The sequence below is a fragment of the Hylobates moloch genome, unplaced genomic scaffold, assembly GCF_009828535.3.
Source record: "Hylobates moloch isolate HMO894 unplaced genomic scaffold, HMol_V3 SCAFFOLD_4, whole genome shotgun sequence".
NCBI classification, from domain to species: Eukaryota; Metazoa; Chordata; class Mammalia; order Primates; family Hylobatidae; genus Hylobates; species Hylobates moloch.
Window position 1 is genome coordinate 68524060 of NW_026652279.1, and position 15710 is coordinate 68539769.

The following is a 15710-nucleotide window of genomic DNA, read 5'->3' on the forward strand; positions in this document are numbered from 1 at the left end:
AATTTGCCATTTGATATTGGAATACATTCTGAATTAAGTGTGAAATATGTTATACACCATTTTAATGTGCATTTCTCGTTTTGTTTTTGGTAATGACTTATTATTTGCTTTTTTTTTTTTTTTTTTTTTGTTTTTGAGATGGAGTCTCGCTGTCGCCCAGGCTGGAGTGCAGTGGCGCTATCTCAACTCACTGCTGGCTCCGCCCTGCGGGGTTCACGCCATTCTCCTGCCTCAGCCTCCCGCGTAGCTGGGACTGCAGGCGCCCGCCACCTCACCCGGCTAATTTTTTGTATTTTTTAGTAGAAACGGGGTTTCACTGTGTTAGCCAGGATGGTCTTGATCTCCTGACCTCGTGATCCACCCGCCTCGGCCTCCCAAAGTGCTAGGATCACAGGCGTGAGCCACCGCACCCGGCCTGCTGTTTGTTTTATATGTATTTTAGACTATGGAAATGATGTTAGACAAAAAGCAAATTCGAGCGATTTTCTTATTGACGTTGAAAATGGATTGTAAAGCAGTGGAGACAACTCACACCACCAACAACGCATTTGGCTCAGGAACTGCTAATGAAGGTCCAGTGCACTGGCGGTTCAAGACGTTTTGCACAGGAGACGAGGGCCTTGAAGATAAGGAGCATAGTGACCGGCCATTGAAAGTTGCGGCACTATTCACAATAGCAAAGACTTGGAACCAACCCAATTGTCCAGCAACCATAAACTGGATTAAGAAAATGTGGCACATATACACCATGGAATACTGTGCAGCCATTAAAAAATGATGAGTTCATGTCCTTTGTAGGCACATGGATGCAGCTGGAAACCATCATTCTCAGCAAACTATCGCAAAGACAAAAAACCAAACATCGCATGTTCTCACTTATAGGTGGGAATTGAACAATTCCCACTTTGACACAGGAAGGGGAACATCACACACTGGGGCCTGTTGTGGGATGCAGGGAGGGGGGAGGGATAGCATTAGGAGATATACCTAATGTAAATGACGAGTTAATGGGTGCAGCACTCCAACACGGCACATGTATACATATGTCACAAACCTGCACATTGTGCTCATGTACCCTAGAACTTAAAGCATAATTTAAAAAAAAAAAAAAGAAAGTTGACAAGGACCAACTGAGAGTGATCATTGAAGCTGATCCTCTTACAACTACACAAGAGGTTGCCGAAGAACTCAATGTTGACCATTCTGTGGTCGTTTGGCATTTGAAGGAAATTGGAAAGGTGAAAAAACTTGATAAGTGGGTGCCTCATGAGCTGAGCGAAAGTAAAAAAAAAAAAAAAATGTTGTTTTGAAGTGTCATTTTCTTAATCTACACAACAATGAACCATTTCTGGATCAGATTGTAACATGCGACAAAAAGTGGATTTTATACAACTGGTGACGAGCATCTCAGTGGTTGGACCAAGAAGAAGCTCCAAAGCACTTCCCAAAGCCAAACTTACATTAAAAAAGCCGTGGTCACTATTTGGTGGTCTGCTCGCTGGTCTGATCCACTACAGTTTTCTGAATCCTGGTGAAGCCATTACTTCTGAGATTATGCTCAGCAAATTGATGAGAGGCACCAAAAACTGCAATTCCTGCAGCCGGCATTGGTCAACAGAAAGGGTCCAATTCTAGTCCACGGCAATGACCAATGACACGTTGCACAAACAATGCTTCAAAAGTTGAACAAATTGGGCTACAAAGTTTTGCCTCATTTGCCGTATTCACCTGACGTCTCGCCAACCGACTACCACTTCTTCAAGCATCCCGAGAACCTTTTGCAGGGAAATCGCTTCCACAACTAGCAGGATGCAGAAAATGCTTTCCAAGAGTTCGTCGAATCCCGAAACACGGATTTTTATTCTACAGGAATAAACAAACTTATTTCTCGTTTGCAAAAATGTGATGATTGTAACGGTTCCTGTTTTGACTAATAAAGATGTTTTCGAGCCTATTAATGATGATTTAAAATTCATGGTCCAAAACCGCAATTCCTTTTGCAGCAAGATTGTATGCGAGCTTTTGTCTGTGCAGATTAGATGCAATAAAAATGAAGTGACATCAGAGGCAATGTACTGGGCTCTGAATTGAGAAGAGGTGCCTGCTGAGACTTCACCCAACACTCCCAACTTTCCTTCTCCTAAATACAAATTCAAGACCTCAAGTGTAGACTGAGATTTAAGGAGACATGTAAATGAATTTAGCAAAAGAGTCTGAATTAAAATGGGGGAACCTCAAAGCTTGTCTTAGAATAAGAAATGATATTTATATAGCTCTTTCACATGTATTATATTGTATTTGTATTCTTAGATGCACAGAAATATTTCATTTGCTCAAATCTCATTTGCTCTAAAGTGATAAGACATAGGAATTACTCTAATTCCTTTTTTTAGAGGTGAAGACAAATGTTTCTCAAGATTTAAAAAAATTCTTTTTGAGAGACAGATTCTGGCTCCGTCATCCAGGCTAGAGTGCAGCAGCTCAATTGTACCCTACTGCAGCCTGGAACTCTTGGGCTCAAGTGATCCTCCCACCTCAGCCCTGAGTAGCTAGAACTACAGGTGAATACCCCCACTCTAGGCTAATTTCTATTTATTCATTGGAGATGGGGTGTTCTCACTGTGTTTGTCCAGGCTGATCTTGAAGCCCTGGTCTCAAATGATTCTCCTGCCTTGGTCTCTCAAAGAGCTGGGATTACAAGTGTGAGCCACCTGGTCAGTTTTTGATTAATTGGCTTACATCTGATTATATAATAAGTGGTAGAGATAGAATGGAAATGCAGATGCCTCAATTCTAACCAATGTGCTTAACCTGATTTACTACTCTATTATTTTTGACATCTTACTAAAGTACTAAAAAAGACAATCTGGAAAATAAATAACACTATAATATACAATTATGCCATAGCCATAGCCTCCATTTAGAAATTAGAATATTTGAGCAAAGATAAAGCATTCTATCCTATCAGGATGCCTTTTATTTGAAAGCATGAAAAACACTAAGAGTGGCTTAAATAACAAAGAAGAGGCATTCTTTCACGTAATTCAGTGGTTCAGTGATATCAAGGTTCCATGCCGGTGTCTCTTATGCTCACTGGGCTCTGCCTTCCTAGACCTGAGAGAAATGCAGCTGCTGCAGACCCAGAGCCTTTACAGAACAAGCCCAAACGGAGGAAATGCTGGGTCTCTCCCTATCTCTCTATCAGGAGGAAAACCTTTCCTAGAAATCACTAGAATTCTGCACCAGTCTCATTGGCTTTACTTACACTTGCTTCAACCAATCCCTGCCAAAATAACTATCATGGTCATCATTAGTTCTCAGATGAATCAACATTCAACCCATGGAGTCGCAGACGGGTCATTTTCCAGGAACACCTGGGAGGGTGCAAACTTGAACAGTATCGATGTTTCTTTCATCAGCAAGGAGAATCCAGCGAACAGATATTGGGTGGGCAATCAACAAGCTCTCTATTTGCCAAAAGAGTGTTTTCCTTTAAGTGCGTATTCACTGCTAAGACATCAATAAATATCTAAAGAAAGCTTAATTCCACAATTACTAATTCCGATACCTCTTTCTGTTTTCCACAAATATATATTACTCATTTCAGACAGTGCTTTTTCTACACTCCCTGAACCCTGCCAGTCCTCACTCTCTTCTTATTGGAGTTTCTTTAATTAAGTGAGTCATAGCTCATGATTTCTTTGTACTAGTTAATCAGAATATCAATACTATACTAAGTGAAAACTGTGTAGCTCAACCTTCCTTGGATCTCTCCTCCAATGAATTTATGTAATGATATGTAGTCTAAGAAAGTTTACGTGGTAGATTGACACTATCAATCAGTCAATCAAATCAATCAATTTAAGTACAATCAATTTAAGTCATGTGTAAGCAAAAGGCTGTTTTTAGAAAAAACAATAACCTAACAATATATAGAAGCTTTGATATTTGTTGATTGTTCTCAAAATCAAATATTAATATTAGAACTATTGAATTATTTACCCAAATTTCTGAATAAAATTAAGCCCTGGATTCAAATATCATATTATAATTCATAGTTTATAGGGCCAGAGAAGATAACTGCTTCTGTCTGCTTTGCTAAAGGCACCAAATATAATGCCAGATTATATGAGTGTCAAATAAAACTCTTTCATTGAAAAATGAATTGCTATTCACGACCTCCACAAATAATTTCAGTTTACAAATTTGAGTATTATTTTCATGACCTTCATTTAGAGAAAATTCAAGTTTCATTAAATTTACTCCCAGATATTTACTTGGAGAATTAGTCCAAGGCCTAATAATATATGCAGTATCATATTTCCCTACAAGGTTTTCTCTAAGATATGAAGCACCATTTAAAAATGGAGATAGGGGCCGGGCGTGGTGGCTCACGCCTGTAATCCCAGCACTTTGGGAGGCCGAGGCGGGAGGATCACGAGGTCAGGAGATCCAGACCATCCTGGCTAACATGGTGAAACCCCGTCTCTACTAAAAAATACAAATAATTAGCCGGGTGTGGTGGCGGGCGCCTGTAGTCCCAGCTACTAGGGAGGCTGGGGCAGGGGAATGGCGTGAACCCGGGAGGCGGAGCTTGCAGAGAGCTGAGATCGCGCCACTGCACTCCAGCCTGGGTGACAGAGGGAGACTCCATCTCAAAAAAAAAAAAAAAAAAAAAATGGAGATAGAAATACTACTCCCAAGAAAATTACCTAGGCGAATTGTAAAGTTTCATGTATGAATACATCTTTGGAGGAAAAGGAAGAATAGAAATAGAAAAGAAATTATCTGCAGGAATGAACTACTCTTTGCCATTTTTCTCCAAATATGTTAATTTTTTATAGCTCAGATGATACAAGCATTCCATGAAAGATGCAAGTTTGAAATGAATCACTTATTTTTTAAAATTTATATTTCAACAGATTCGGAATTTAGAGCTTCTGATGAGAATATGATTGGAAGTTAGAGAAGGAGCTGGCAGTCTCCCAAATCTCCTTAGTTATGGACAGTTCCTGATGGAATGCTATTATTAATCCCCTAAGTAAGAGTTTCTCAATTTAGGCCCTGTCATTTTAGACCAGGTCATTCTTCTTTTTAGGGGCTGCCATATTCATTGGAAGATATTTAGCAGTACGCCTGGTCTCCCCTACTAAAAAATGTAAAAGTGCCTGCTTTCCCCAGTTGTTACAAAAGTCTTCAAACATTGCCAAATATCCCCCTGAGGCTAAATAAAAATTCCCTCTTCCCTTACTCGCTCAACCTGTTAAGAACCGCTACCCTAAATCAAGAGTGAGAATTTGCAGTGATTTAATATGGCATAATATTGTTATTATGATCTTTTTCCTCTAAAGTTTACAGTCATATTTTAGTTATCTTCTAGTCAGATGTACGGCCAGTTATTAGAGTTAATTAATTTGAAAAATAACAAACTCAAAGCCATTTCCAGCTATTACTTGTCTTTTTTTATGAAAAACGTTTCAGCAAGGATATCACAATTGTTGTAAGTATCTATTTCCTTTAAAAACAATACAACCACAAAACTAATCTATCCTTGTCATATTAAAAATGAGAGCAATAACAATAATTAAATCTAGAGGCACAAATATTTGTATATGCCAGGCTATTAAATCCAAAACCTAAACTTACCATACATTATTTTCACCCAGTAATTTGGTCAGTTTCTCAAAAAAAAAAAAAAAAAAAACTATTTACCTAATGTTTTCTAAATCTGCACTATATATTTCCTTATGTATATTACGGTTAACATAGTGTGTGGGAAATTTAAAGGAAATATACACTACATATCACCACAGAACAATAATTCACATCATTTGATTTTATTCTTTTTTTTAGCTTTGGAGTTCTTAGGTATTCTAAGTTTAATGAACTATTCGGGAGTTTCTCTTTTCTCCCTGCAAATAATAATGATAAGCTTGAAGAGAATGACCAACTGTTTTAGGCTATTTTATGCATCAGAAATAGGAAAATCACAGTTGCAAGATTAACAGAGGACAGCAATGAAGAGGAGCTAATGGGTCCGAGTGGGGCTCTCTGAGGCAACAGTAAACCAAAGAAGAAACTGAAAACTTTTGACTGTGGAAGCTATAAGAGATTTCTAGGCAACAAAGAGATAGTATATTGGGCCAGAGATGGGAAGTGTGAAGAGGTAATTTATCCAGAGGAGTGATTCTCAAATTTAATGTGCTAAAGAGTCACCTATTGGGATACAGGTTCTGATTCACAATGTCTGGAGCAGGGTCTGGTAGCCTGCATTTCTAATAATCTCCCACATGTCGATGTTGCTGGTTTGTCCCTGTGCCACACTTCACCCAGCAAGGTGCTAAGAACACCTCACTGTCTACCTCCAACATAGCTGTGGAAGTAGAAGTGCCAACTCTATCCCATCACATTATCTATGAGAATAACAATGGGAGAATTCATTTCCCCCAATTCTCAATATATAAAAATGTGTTGGCCGGGCACGGTGGCTCACGCTTGTAATCCCAGCACTTTGGGAGGCCGAGGCGGGCGGATCACGAGGTCAGGAGATCGAGACCACAGTGAAACCCCGTCTCTACTAAAAATACAAAAAAATTAGCCGGGCGTGGTGGCGGGCGCCTGTAGTCCCAGCTACTCGGAGAGGCTGAGGCAGGAGAATGGCGGGAACCCGGGAGGCAGAGCTTGCAGTGAGCCGAGATTGCGCCACTGCACTCCAGCCTGGGTGACAGAGCGAGACTCCGTCTCAAAAAAAAAAAAAAAAAATGTGTTACCATTATACTTTCTTTAAAGGAAAACATAAGCCAGACTATTGCTGTGAAATATAAGATGATTTCTTGTTTTAAAAAATAAACATGTATGTATCTATTAGTTATAGATACTAATATAGTAATATATATACTATATTATTTAGTATGTAGTCTATATAGTATATAGTGTGTGTATGTATGGTATATAGTATACTATATACTAATATATAGTAACTAAATGTTACTATAGTTTTTGTTTTTCTTATATCCTGAAGCAGCAGGTTCTCTGGTATATTATCTGAAGGAGTCATGAAAAATTTAAATTTCTAAAATCAAATTAAGGTGAGTTTGACTTTTAGATGATTAGTTTCAAATGAGTTTTCCAGCTCAATCTTGAGTTTCAATTCACTCTTTATGACAACCTAGGCTGTGCTTTTATCCTAATCATTTGATTCCTTTTACACCTCTGGGAAAACCAAATCCTGGCTTACTTCATACTCTCTCCTCTAAAGTAACTAATGAAGGCTTGATTTTAGGTTTTGGCATATTGTCAAAGTCAAGGTGTGTCAGGAAGAGAAGCAGATACAAAGATGACAGATAGATGAAGTATCTCTGATGGAAAACATCCGCTGGTGAAGAAGCTGGTGCTATCATAAAAATGTGTATATTTAGGCACAAAAATCTAAAGACTGAACGCCAATACGAAGTGGAAGTAATTACAATCTCTTGAAAAGACGACTATCATAGAAGGACAGGAATACACAAATTTATTCCTATGACAAATATTTCAAAATAGCACTTCACATATTTCACAAACTATACTTAGAAACAAAAAGGTGTGCTCAGGAATTTATTACACAATTGTGTAGGGAAAAGAGTTTGAGAAATGTAACCCCCCCCCCCCATTTTTCAGAAAAAATAAAAGAAAAATGTTCTCCCAGAAAAGGCTCATTATAGTCATTCCGAACACCAAAATGCTACACACTCTGTAATTTGTATCTGGATTGATAAAATACCAAAGCTATGTAAAAAGTTTAAAACTTAAAGGCAGCAGCAGATTTTTTCTAAGTAATATTCCCATTTTTAAGCTGATCTAGGCAAATTGTAGACATTTTAAACAAGTAAATTAAGACAACATAGGTTTATACTGTTGACCAATAAATTGTAACTACTTGGAAGAGCAGTTACCGAGGTTGATTTTAAGGCTATGACTTTGGAGATTACCATCTCCAAATACACACTTTCTACATTACCTGAAATTTAGGCAGTCTAATTAATTCAACTATTCTGATCACATGAAAAAAAGTCACTCTTAGATCCTTGACATGATGCCAATGATAATTAAACTATTGAATCAGTCCATTCAAGCAATTGATAAATTAAGGGAAAAAAAAATCTTCAAAATTCTCAGCAGCTCCATTGGACACAAATGTCAAGCTGTGCTACTCCATATATTGAATACTCCTGTAAGTATAATTTGTCACCAGAAGTACAATAGTTCTCTTTAGAGAATACAATAAATTCATCTGCTCCCTAAGACAGGTAATGGAGAAAATGTTTCCTTTTGATAGTTTATTGAACTCACCCCATGTGATGGATAAGAAATCCAGCCCAGCTCCCCTTGAATTGTCTTTGAATCCAGTAGATTGACTAAAATAAAACATAATACACAAACACAGTTAGTAACAGTGAATTATTTCTATTTGCTTCTGTTGAGTTCACATTGTCTATTGTTGATGTTGCTCAAAAAACATAACTCTTCCTTCTCATTATAAGTCTATAATTAGTATAAAAAGAAGGAAATTACAAAAAATACACGGGAAGTTAAGAGATCAAAAGTTTCTGTGTCCTTTTAAACTGTTTGCATTTGTTTACAAGGATAGGTTAATGTTAAATATACTGACAATTTCTGATATAATAATGACGGGTTTAAAGAGGAAATAATAAAAATGCAAAATAGAAAACAACATTAATGCTAGCATATCAAAATAACTTCAAAAATATTAAATTTGATACATTTACATACGATTCCACAATTAATTCATTTCTTAAATATGTTGCCAGAGTGAATCAATATATCTGTTTATTTATATCTAATATGACACCTTCATATCATCCCCGGCTAATACTAAACATATTATTCTGCAATGTGTATTTTTTAAAAATGTATTCCTTATTTACTTATATGTAACACACAAAAAGCTTAACTACCAATTTGAGGAGAAATCAAAGTAAAACTATGTTTTATAATAACACCTGTGTAAAGCTTTACTTATTTAAAGTGGTTATTTTTACTCAAAGGCTTTAGTGGTTTTACTCAGAATTTTGTGCTAGTTCTAATGACTTTTAATCGATATTTGTACACAAAAATAAAGTATAACATGCATATGGTTGCATTTTTAATATATTATTAAAAGAAGATGGAACATTTTTTATTTTCCATACTGAATATTCATTTGTAATTGGTTAGAAAATAAAATATAAAACAGCACTTCAAATACAATTAATAACAAAACGTTCACTTTGATTGTCTATCTGACCTATTAAATAATGGAAACTATGGTTTTACCTCATCTTTCTTCAAAATTAGAAAACAATCCCGCCGGGCGCGGTGGCTCATGCTTGTAATCCCAGCACTTTGGGAGGCCGAGGCGGGCGGATCACGAGGTCAGGAGATTGAGACCACGGTGAAACCCCGTCTCTACTAAAAACACAAAAAATTAGCCGGGCGTGGTGACGGGCGCCTGTAGTCCCAGCTACTCGGAGAGGCTGAGGCGGGAGAATGGCGGGAACCCGGGAGGCGGAGCTTGCAGTGAGCCGAGATTGCGCCACTGCACTCCAGCCTGGGCGACAGAGCGAGACTCCGTCTCAAAAAAAAAAAAAAAAAAAAACAATCCCATGATTGACTAATGGAGGATGTGAAGGAAGGCTACATAAACTAAGCATGCATTATTAACATGAACCAGACCGTGAAAATCAATAACTATAATAGAAGGGAATCATTTTCAGGGGTTACTTATATACACAAACCAAAACATAATGTAAATACATACACTGCACATGTTCTCATGTTGTTTATAAAGTGTTTCCTGATACATGAAAAGCACCATCCTTTTAAAAATCATCTCAAGTATTTTTTTTGCAAAGCAAACATTAATCTTATAAAATGTTAAGAAAAATAAATTATGTATTTGATAGACTTTAAAAAATAATCTCAACTTTTTTATGAAGAAAATATTAATCTTATAAAATGTTAAGAAAAATAAATTACATATTTGATAGACATTAGGTTTCTAAATTTTCAAGCAGTACTAAAATTTTGATTACCTCGTTAGTTGATAAATACATTAGGTGGGTAAAAGTCAGGCTCTTGATCATTACAATTTAAAAGAAATACAATTCTCAAAGTTAGATTCTTTAAGTTTTGCTAGTGAAAGACAAACATAAACTTTACCTTTTACATTATAATTCTTTAATGATTAAAGAATTTTTTCCCAATAAATAATCCTAATGAGAAGTAATTTTGTTTAGATTAAAACAGAAGATAGATAGCCGCTGCATGGATTACATAGAATAATTTCCATAATTGAATTATTTCCCAGGATATCAGTTTGGAAATTAACAATATGCTTAATTATATTGCAATTATCTCTGAAAAATGATTTAAAAACCTCAACCAATTTATCAATGTTATAGATTATATTTCAGATCAGTGTTAGAAAATTTTTGAAAATATGAAAATACTTCCTCACCTTTAAATTAAAGGATATTACCAACATTCATTGCGATAAAAGATATACTTAGTTCAATTGTTAGTTGTGTCATACCAATCATTTAATTTCTCTGAGCTTTATATGGGATTTGCATAGTAGAAATCAGCTTGCCACTATACATGAATTATTAGATTATATTTGCAATGTCCTTAGGGGTTTAAATGGCTTAATGTATCATTGTGTTCAGGTAATAATTGCACATTACTAAATGATAGTTATATGTTACTCCACATGCTAAGATCAATCACTAGTTTAATCTCAGTATTAGTAACCAGAGTGAGAAGAAGAAGATATGATTATTACATAGACTCCATTTAATAAATTACTTATTGGAATGTAGGTTGTCAACTAATGAACTACTATATCCTTAAGATTCTTCTGATAATAAAAACAATGGAAAAGAACTGGACTAACCACATCAGCATTTGGTTTCTACTCAAAGGAGAACAAATAAGCCAAAATAAGTTAGACCATACAGTCAATTAAAGTAAGTGTAGAAGATTAATTAAATTTAAATAAACCAAAATCAGTTAGACCCTACAGTCAAAGTAAGTGTAGAAGGTTAATTAAATTAATTGCATTTACTCAGAAATTAGATTTTTAGTGCACTCCATTTAGCATAAATGAGAAAAACACAATTAGCAGCATTACTTCTGACTCTGATTCTATTGTCTATCAATTATATCTACCCTGAGTATCTTGCAATGTTGCTGTGATGTTCAAATACCATAAATATCTTTAAAACCACCATGAGTTTATAACATGCTGTACAGACTTCCTTCTTGTAAATTTAATACATTAATATTATTTAACAACAGCTCCATTTTGGCTTCTGAATTATATTTATAATTCAATTACATGACCTAAATACATGATCTAGTAGAGTAGAATAGTTAACTTCAAAACACTTTTTAAAAGCACATACTTTGGATTTGTAAAGTGCCCTTTGTTTATACCCAAATAAAAATAACACCGTCTAAGAATTCTAAATACTTTAAAGTGAATGGTTACTTAATTGGGACTCCCAGGATACAAACCTCAAATCTCCTGTGATCCACTGTAGAACTGTTTGAGTATATAGCATAATTCAGGTAAGAAAAGAAAATGAATGGGATTTCCAAGTAAATCTGTGAGCGATTTCTCTGCATACATTGACTCAGTGTAACATTGCAATACATATCTTAAACCTCACACAGATACAGGCAAGAACTTTGGTTTCTATAATGCTGTCCCCCCTCTAAACATATGTAGACCTGATCATTTCCTTTCAAACGCTAGGACAGACAGGATAGGCTGATGAGTTGTGACGTACAAATATAATACTGTGGACTGAGTTTTAATTGCACTAGTAATTGGATAGTTTATTTCAATTGCTGGACAATGCGAGTTCACAATGATAAAATCTGACAAAAAGAAAACTTTCTTAAGGCTGGGTAGGAACATATGCATGACTTCATTCCTTAATGGCTATCTCATGCCAGTTATTTATCAAAGCTGTAAGTTACGCCTTCCCAGATTTCATATTCTAATGATGTGATTGCCAAATATGTTTGGTGTGTAACAGAAAACACATTGTTTTGTTAATTTTAGAATATCTTATATTCAAAAAACTATGTGGAATATATTAACTTTTTTAATGAAAGTGATTTAAATTGGAAATGTTTTTAAATGTCTTGATTCTATTTAAGTTGGTAAATAAATAAGTGGAGTTTTTCTGGGCAAAAATGAATTTGGAAATCACCGTCTTAAGTATAGATGGATATGGTTCTCGGTTTTCCTTTCGCATGTTTTACTGCCTCTAATTGCTTTTAAATAGTGATGTATGACTAGAAGGGGCTTATATTCATAAGAAGGGTAAGGCAATCCTTACTTGGACTGTTGATTTGGCTTTCAGATGGGCACTAAGTTACTGAGATCTGGAAAGAAGGAATGGTGGTCCAAATAAGGAGGTGTAGAATGGAGTAAAGGAGTAAGAACAAAGTATAGTTGCGGGCGCTGTGGCTCATGCCTGTAATCCCAGCATTTTGGGAGGCCGAGGCGAGTGGATCACCGGAGGTCAGGAGTTCAAGACCAGCCTGGCCAACATGGCGAAAACTCATCTCTACTAAAAATACAAAAATTAGCCGGCGTGGCGGCACACGCCTGGAATCCCAGCTACTCGGGAGGCTGAGGCAGGAGAATCGCTTGAACCTGGAGGCGGAGGTTGTGGTGAGCCGAGATTGCGCCACAGCAATGCAGCCTGGGAAACAGAGCGAGACTCCGTCTCAGAAACAAACAAAACAAAACAAACAAAAAAAGGAACAAAGTATAGAGCAAATTGGCTCAAATTGGTAATAAGTACTTACGGAAAGGAGGAAACCTGGATGTCATTTCTGCCACTGATTTCTACTGTTACATTTCCCCCTCTGTTGGATTGTGGGATTGAGATTCCCAGAGTCATCCTCTCTCTTCCTTTCCTACCCTTTATCACAAAGGAGAGACTCAATCAAAAATCCACTCCTAGTAAAATTGCTTATTAGTATTGGTAGTGTCACAAATAATTGCCTATTCAAATAATTTACATCGTTTTTTCTTCTTAGTAAAAGGAACAAACTAAGATTTTTTTTTTCAAGTTCTCAGTTACTAAAATAAGGGCTTGAAACAAATGTTCCCAGTTAGTGAGGGCAGATTAAAAATTTACAAGTTTCTGGAGTTTTGATTTTTAGAGAATTATTAACACATAAAGATTTTTAAAGGACATTTCTAAATTCTGATTCATAGTGGCTACTTGTTCACTTACAAAGACGGAGAGTGAAACTAATATTCAAACCTGGAAAGATTTTTAAGTGCTACAAACATGCAGACAGTTCTAAAAGGTTTTTAAAATTAAATGCCACAGTTTTTATTACTGAAGCAGATCTTTCCAATTACCTAATAATACACCCATAGGCTTTGTGGTAATGCTATAGTTGCATTTTATGAAACTGAGTTATAAATAATTATTAAACAATCATTTCAAGGTGAACAGTAGGCTTTAATGGCTAAAGAATTTCAAACTCATATAATAATGCACATGTTTTCTTGTAAAACCTTCAGTTATAAGGGACTTTTATAGCCAAGTACAAATAACTATAAAACCAAATAAGCCCATCCTTTGATTACATCTTGTTTTCACTAAAGAGTAATGACAGTTTCTTTCTATGCATAACATCACTGTAATTGTCCCAGCTGCATTTCACAAATACTTATCTTTATCATTTTCATCACTTTCTGTTATAATAAGCAGACTAACTTTGCTCTAGGTTACAGGACTACACAGAGCTCTTCAATCTGCTTCTAAATATATTTAAATGTCACAAATTGAAGAAAATGATACAGAAAGAAATAAATTTTGTTCTCAGTGTTATCATTCTCTGTGTAGTTCTCTGGTCAAACATAATACAGAATTAAGAAATCGACCTATATTTTCTGATAGGAATTCACCAAAGATCAGCTTTTCTGTTTTACTGTATGCACCAGGGTATGACATTGAGAAGTTTAGAGAAGATAGTTTTTTTGATGTACTTATGTGTTGCAACATAACTTTTATCTACTGTGCTTGTATATTCTTAATTTAACTGTCCTGTGGACTTCCTGTTTGTATTTATTTTCTTTCTACTCAAGCATAATTATTATTATTATTATTATTTTTGAGACGAGGTCTCCCTGTGTTGCCAGGCTAGAGTGCAGTGGCACAAACTTGGCTCACTGCAACCTCTGCCTCCTGGATTCAAGCGATTCTCCTGCCTCAGCCTCCCGAGTAACTGGGACTACAAGTGTGTGCCACCACACCCAGCTAATTTTTGTACTTTTAGTAGAGACGGGGTTTCACTATGTTGGCCAGGATTGTCTCGATCTCTTGACCTCATGATCCGCATGCCTTGGCCTCCCAAAGTGCTGGGATTACAGGCGTGAGCCACCGTGCCCAGCCAAAATATTTTTAATAGATCTAATTAGTATTTTATTTCACAGATAAAAAATTATAAATATGTTGTCCTATAAACGAAGTCAACTATTATGCATCAATTGTGTGCAGATAAAAGTTCCTGTAAACTGTGCTAAATTTAGCAGCATTTTGTACCACAGAAATGTTAATTTATGCAATTTTTATCAAATGAGCAGCTAAAATTATGATGTAATAATTTTTTTATTATTATTATTTTTTGAGACGGAGTCTCGCTCTGTCGCCCAGGCTGGAGTGCAGTGGCACGATCTCCGCTCACTGCCAGCTCCGCCTCCCAGGTTCACGCCATTCTCCTGCCTCAGCCTCCCAAGTAGCTGGGACTACAGGCGCCCGCCACCATGCCTGGCTAATTTTATTTTTGTATTTTTAGTAGAGACGGGGTTTCACTGCGTTAGTCAGGATGGTCTCGATCTCCTGACCTCGTGATCCGCCCGCCTCGGCCTCCCAAAGTGCTGGGATTACAGGTGTGAGCCACAGCACCACGCCGATGTAATAATTTTTTAAATGCTGCCATGTTAAACATTGTTATGAAAAACCTTTGGTCAGGTGGCATTTTAACAGCCTATTTATGTGATATAAGAAGATTTCTGACCTTAACTTATTCTTTCTCATTAGCTTTTTCTCCTGGGCAATAATTTTGGATTTATTTCTATAAAGATCTTAGTGATAGAAGAAATTGTAATTAGCTGTCTCATCTCAATCTTTGCCAACAGTGGGGGAACTCCTTGGAATCAAACAAAGTCTCACAGTAAGATGAGTCTGTGTTTTTATAACTAGAGGGATTCAGGAAATAATATAGAACAGATTCTAGTAGAAACTCGGACACTTTAGTAAATGTCAATCCTATGCTGTTTATAAAGTGTTAAAATTTCCTTTTTTTCTCTTTTAATCAGAGAAATATAAAGGTCATACTAATATTGAAACTATTATGGAACAAACAGGTATCAAGATATCAGTAGAAAATGTGTTCTTATAACACAATAATCCTTTCACATAAATGAGTTGTGACGCTCTACTGCCAGTGAATTTTTAGTACACTAACAGCCTGACTTAAATAACAGCTCTTTGTTTCTCTCCATTGTTAACTGATATTATGAATCATTCAGACAAGTAAAATGTGTCTCCCAAAATGTAAGTTTCTAAAACCAGGACATTATTATGTAAACAGCATTTTATTTTTCACAGTTTTGCTTTTTAAAGTGTTCCAGA

At 36.1% G+C, this 15710-nt stretch overlaps 1 protein-coding gene across 1 annotated transcript in view; it reads right to left on the minus strand.

Moving 5' to 3' along the window:
• EPHA3 (EPH receptor A3) overlaps positions 1–15710 on the minus strand; it is a 368497-nt gene that overhangs the window by 340190 nt on the left and 12597 nt on the right. Inside the window, exon 2 of the mRNA XM_032150377.2 lies at positions 8332–8396. Within this exon, the coding sequence (XP_032006268.1) occupies positions 8332–8396 (65 nt within the window). The remainder of the gene's footprint in view (positions 1–8331; positions 8397–15710) is intronic.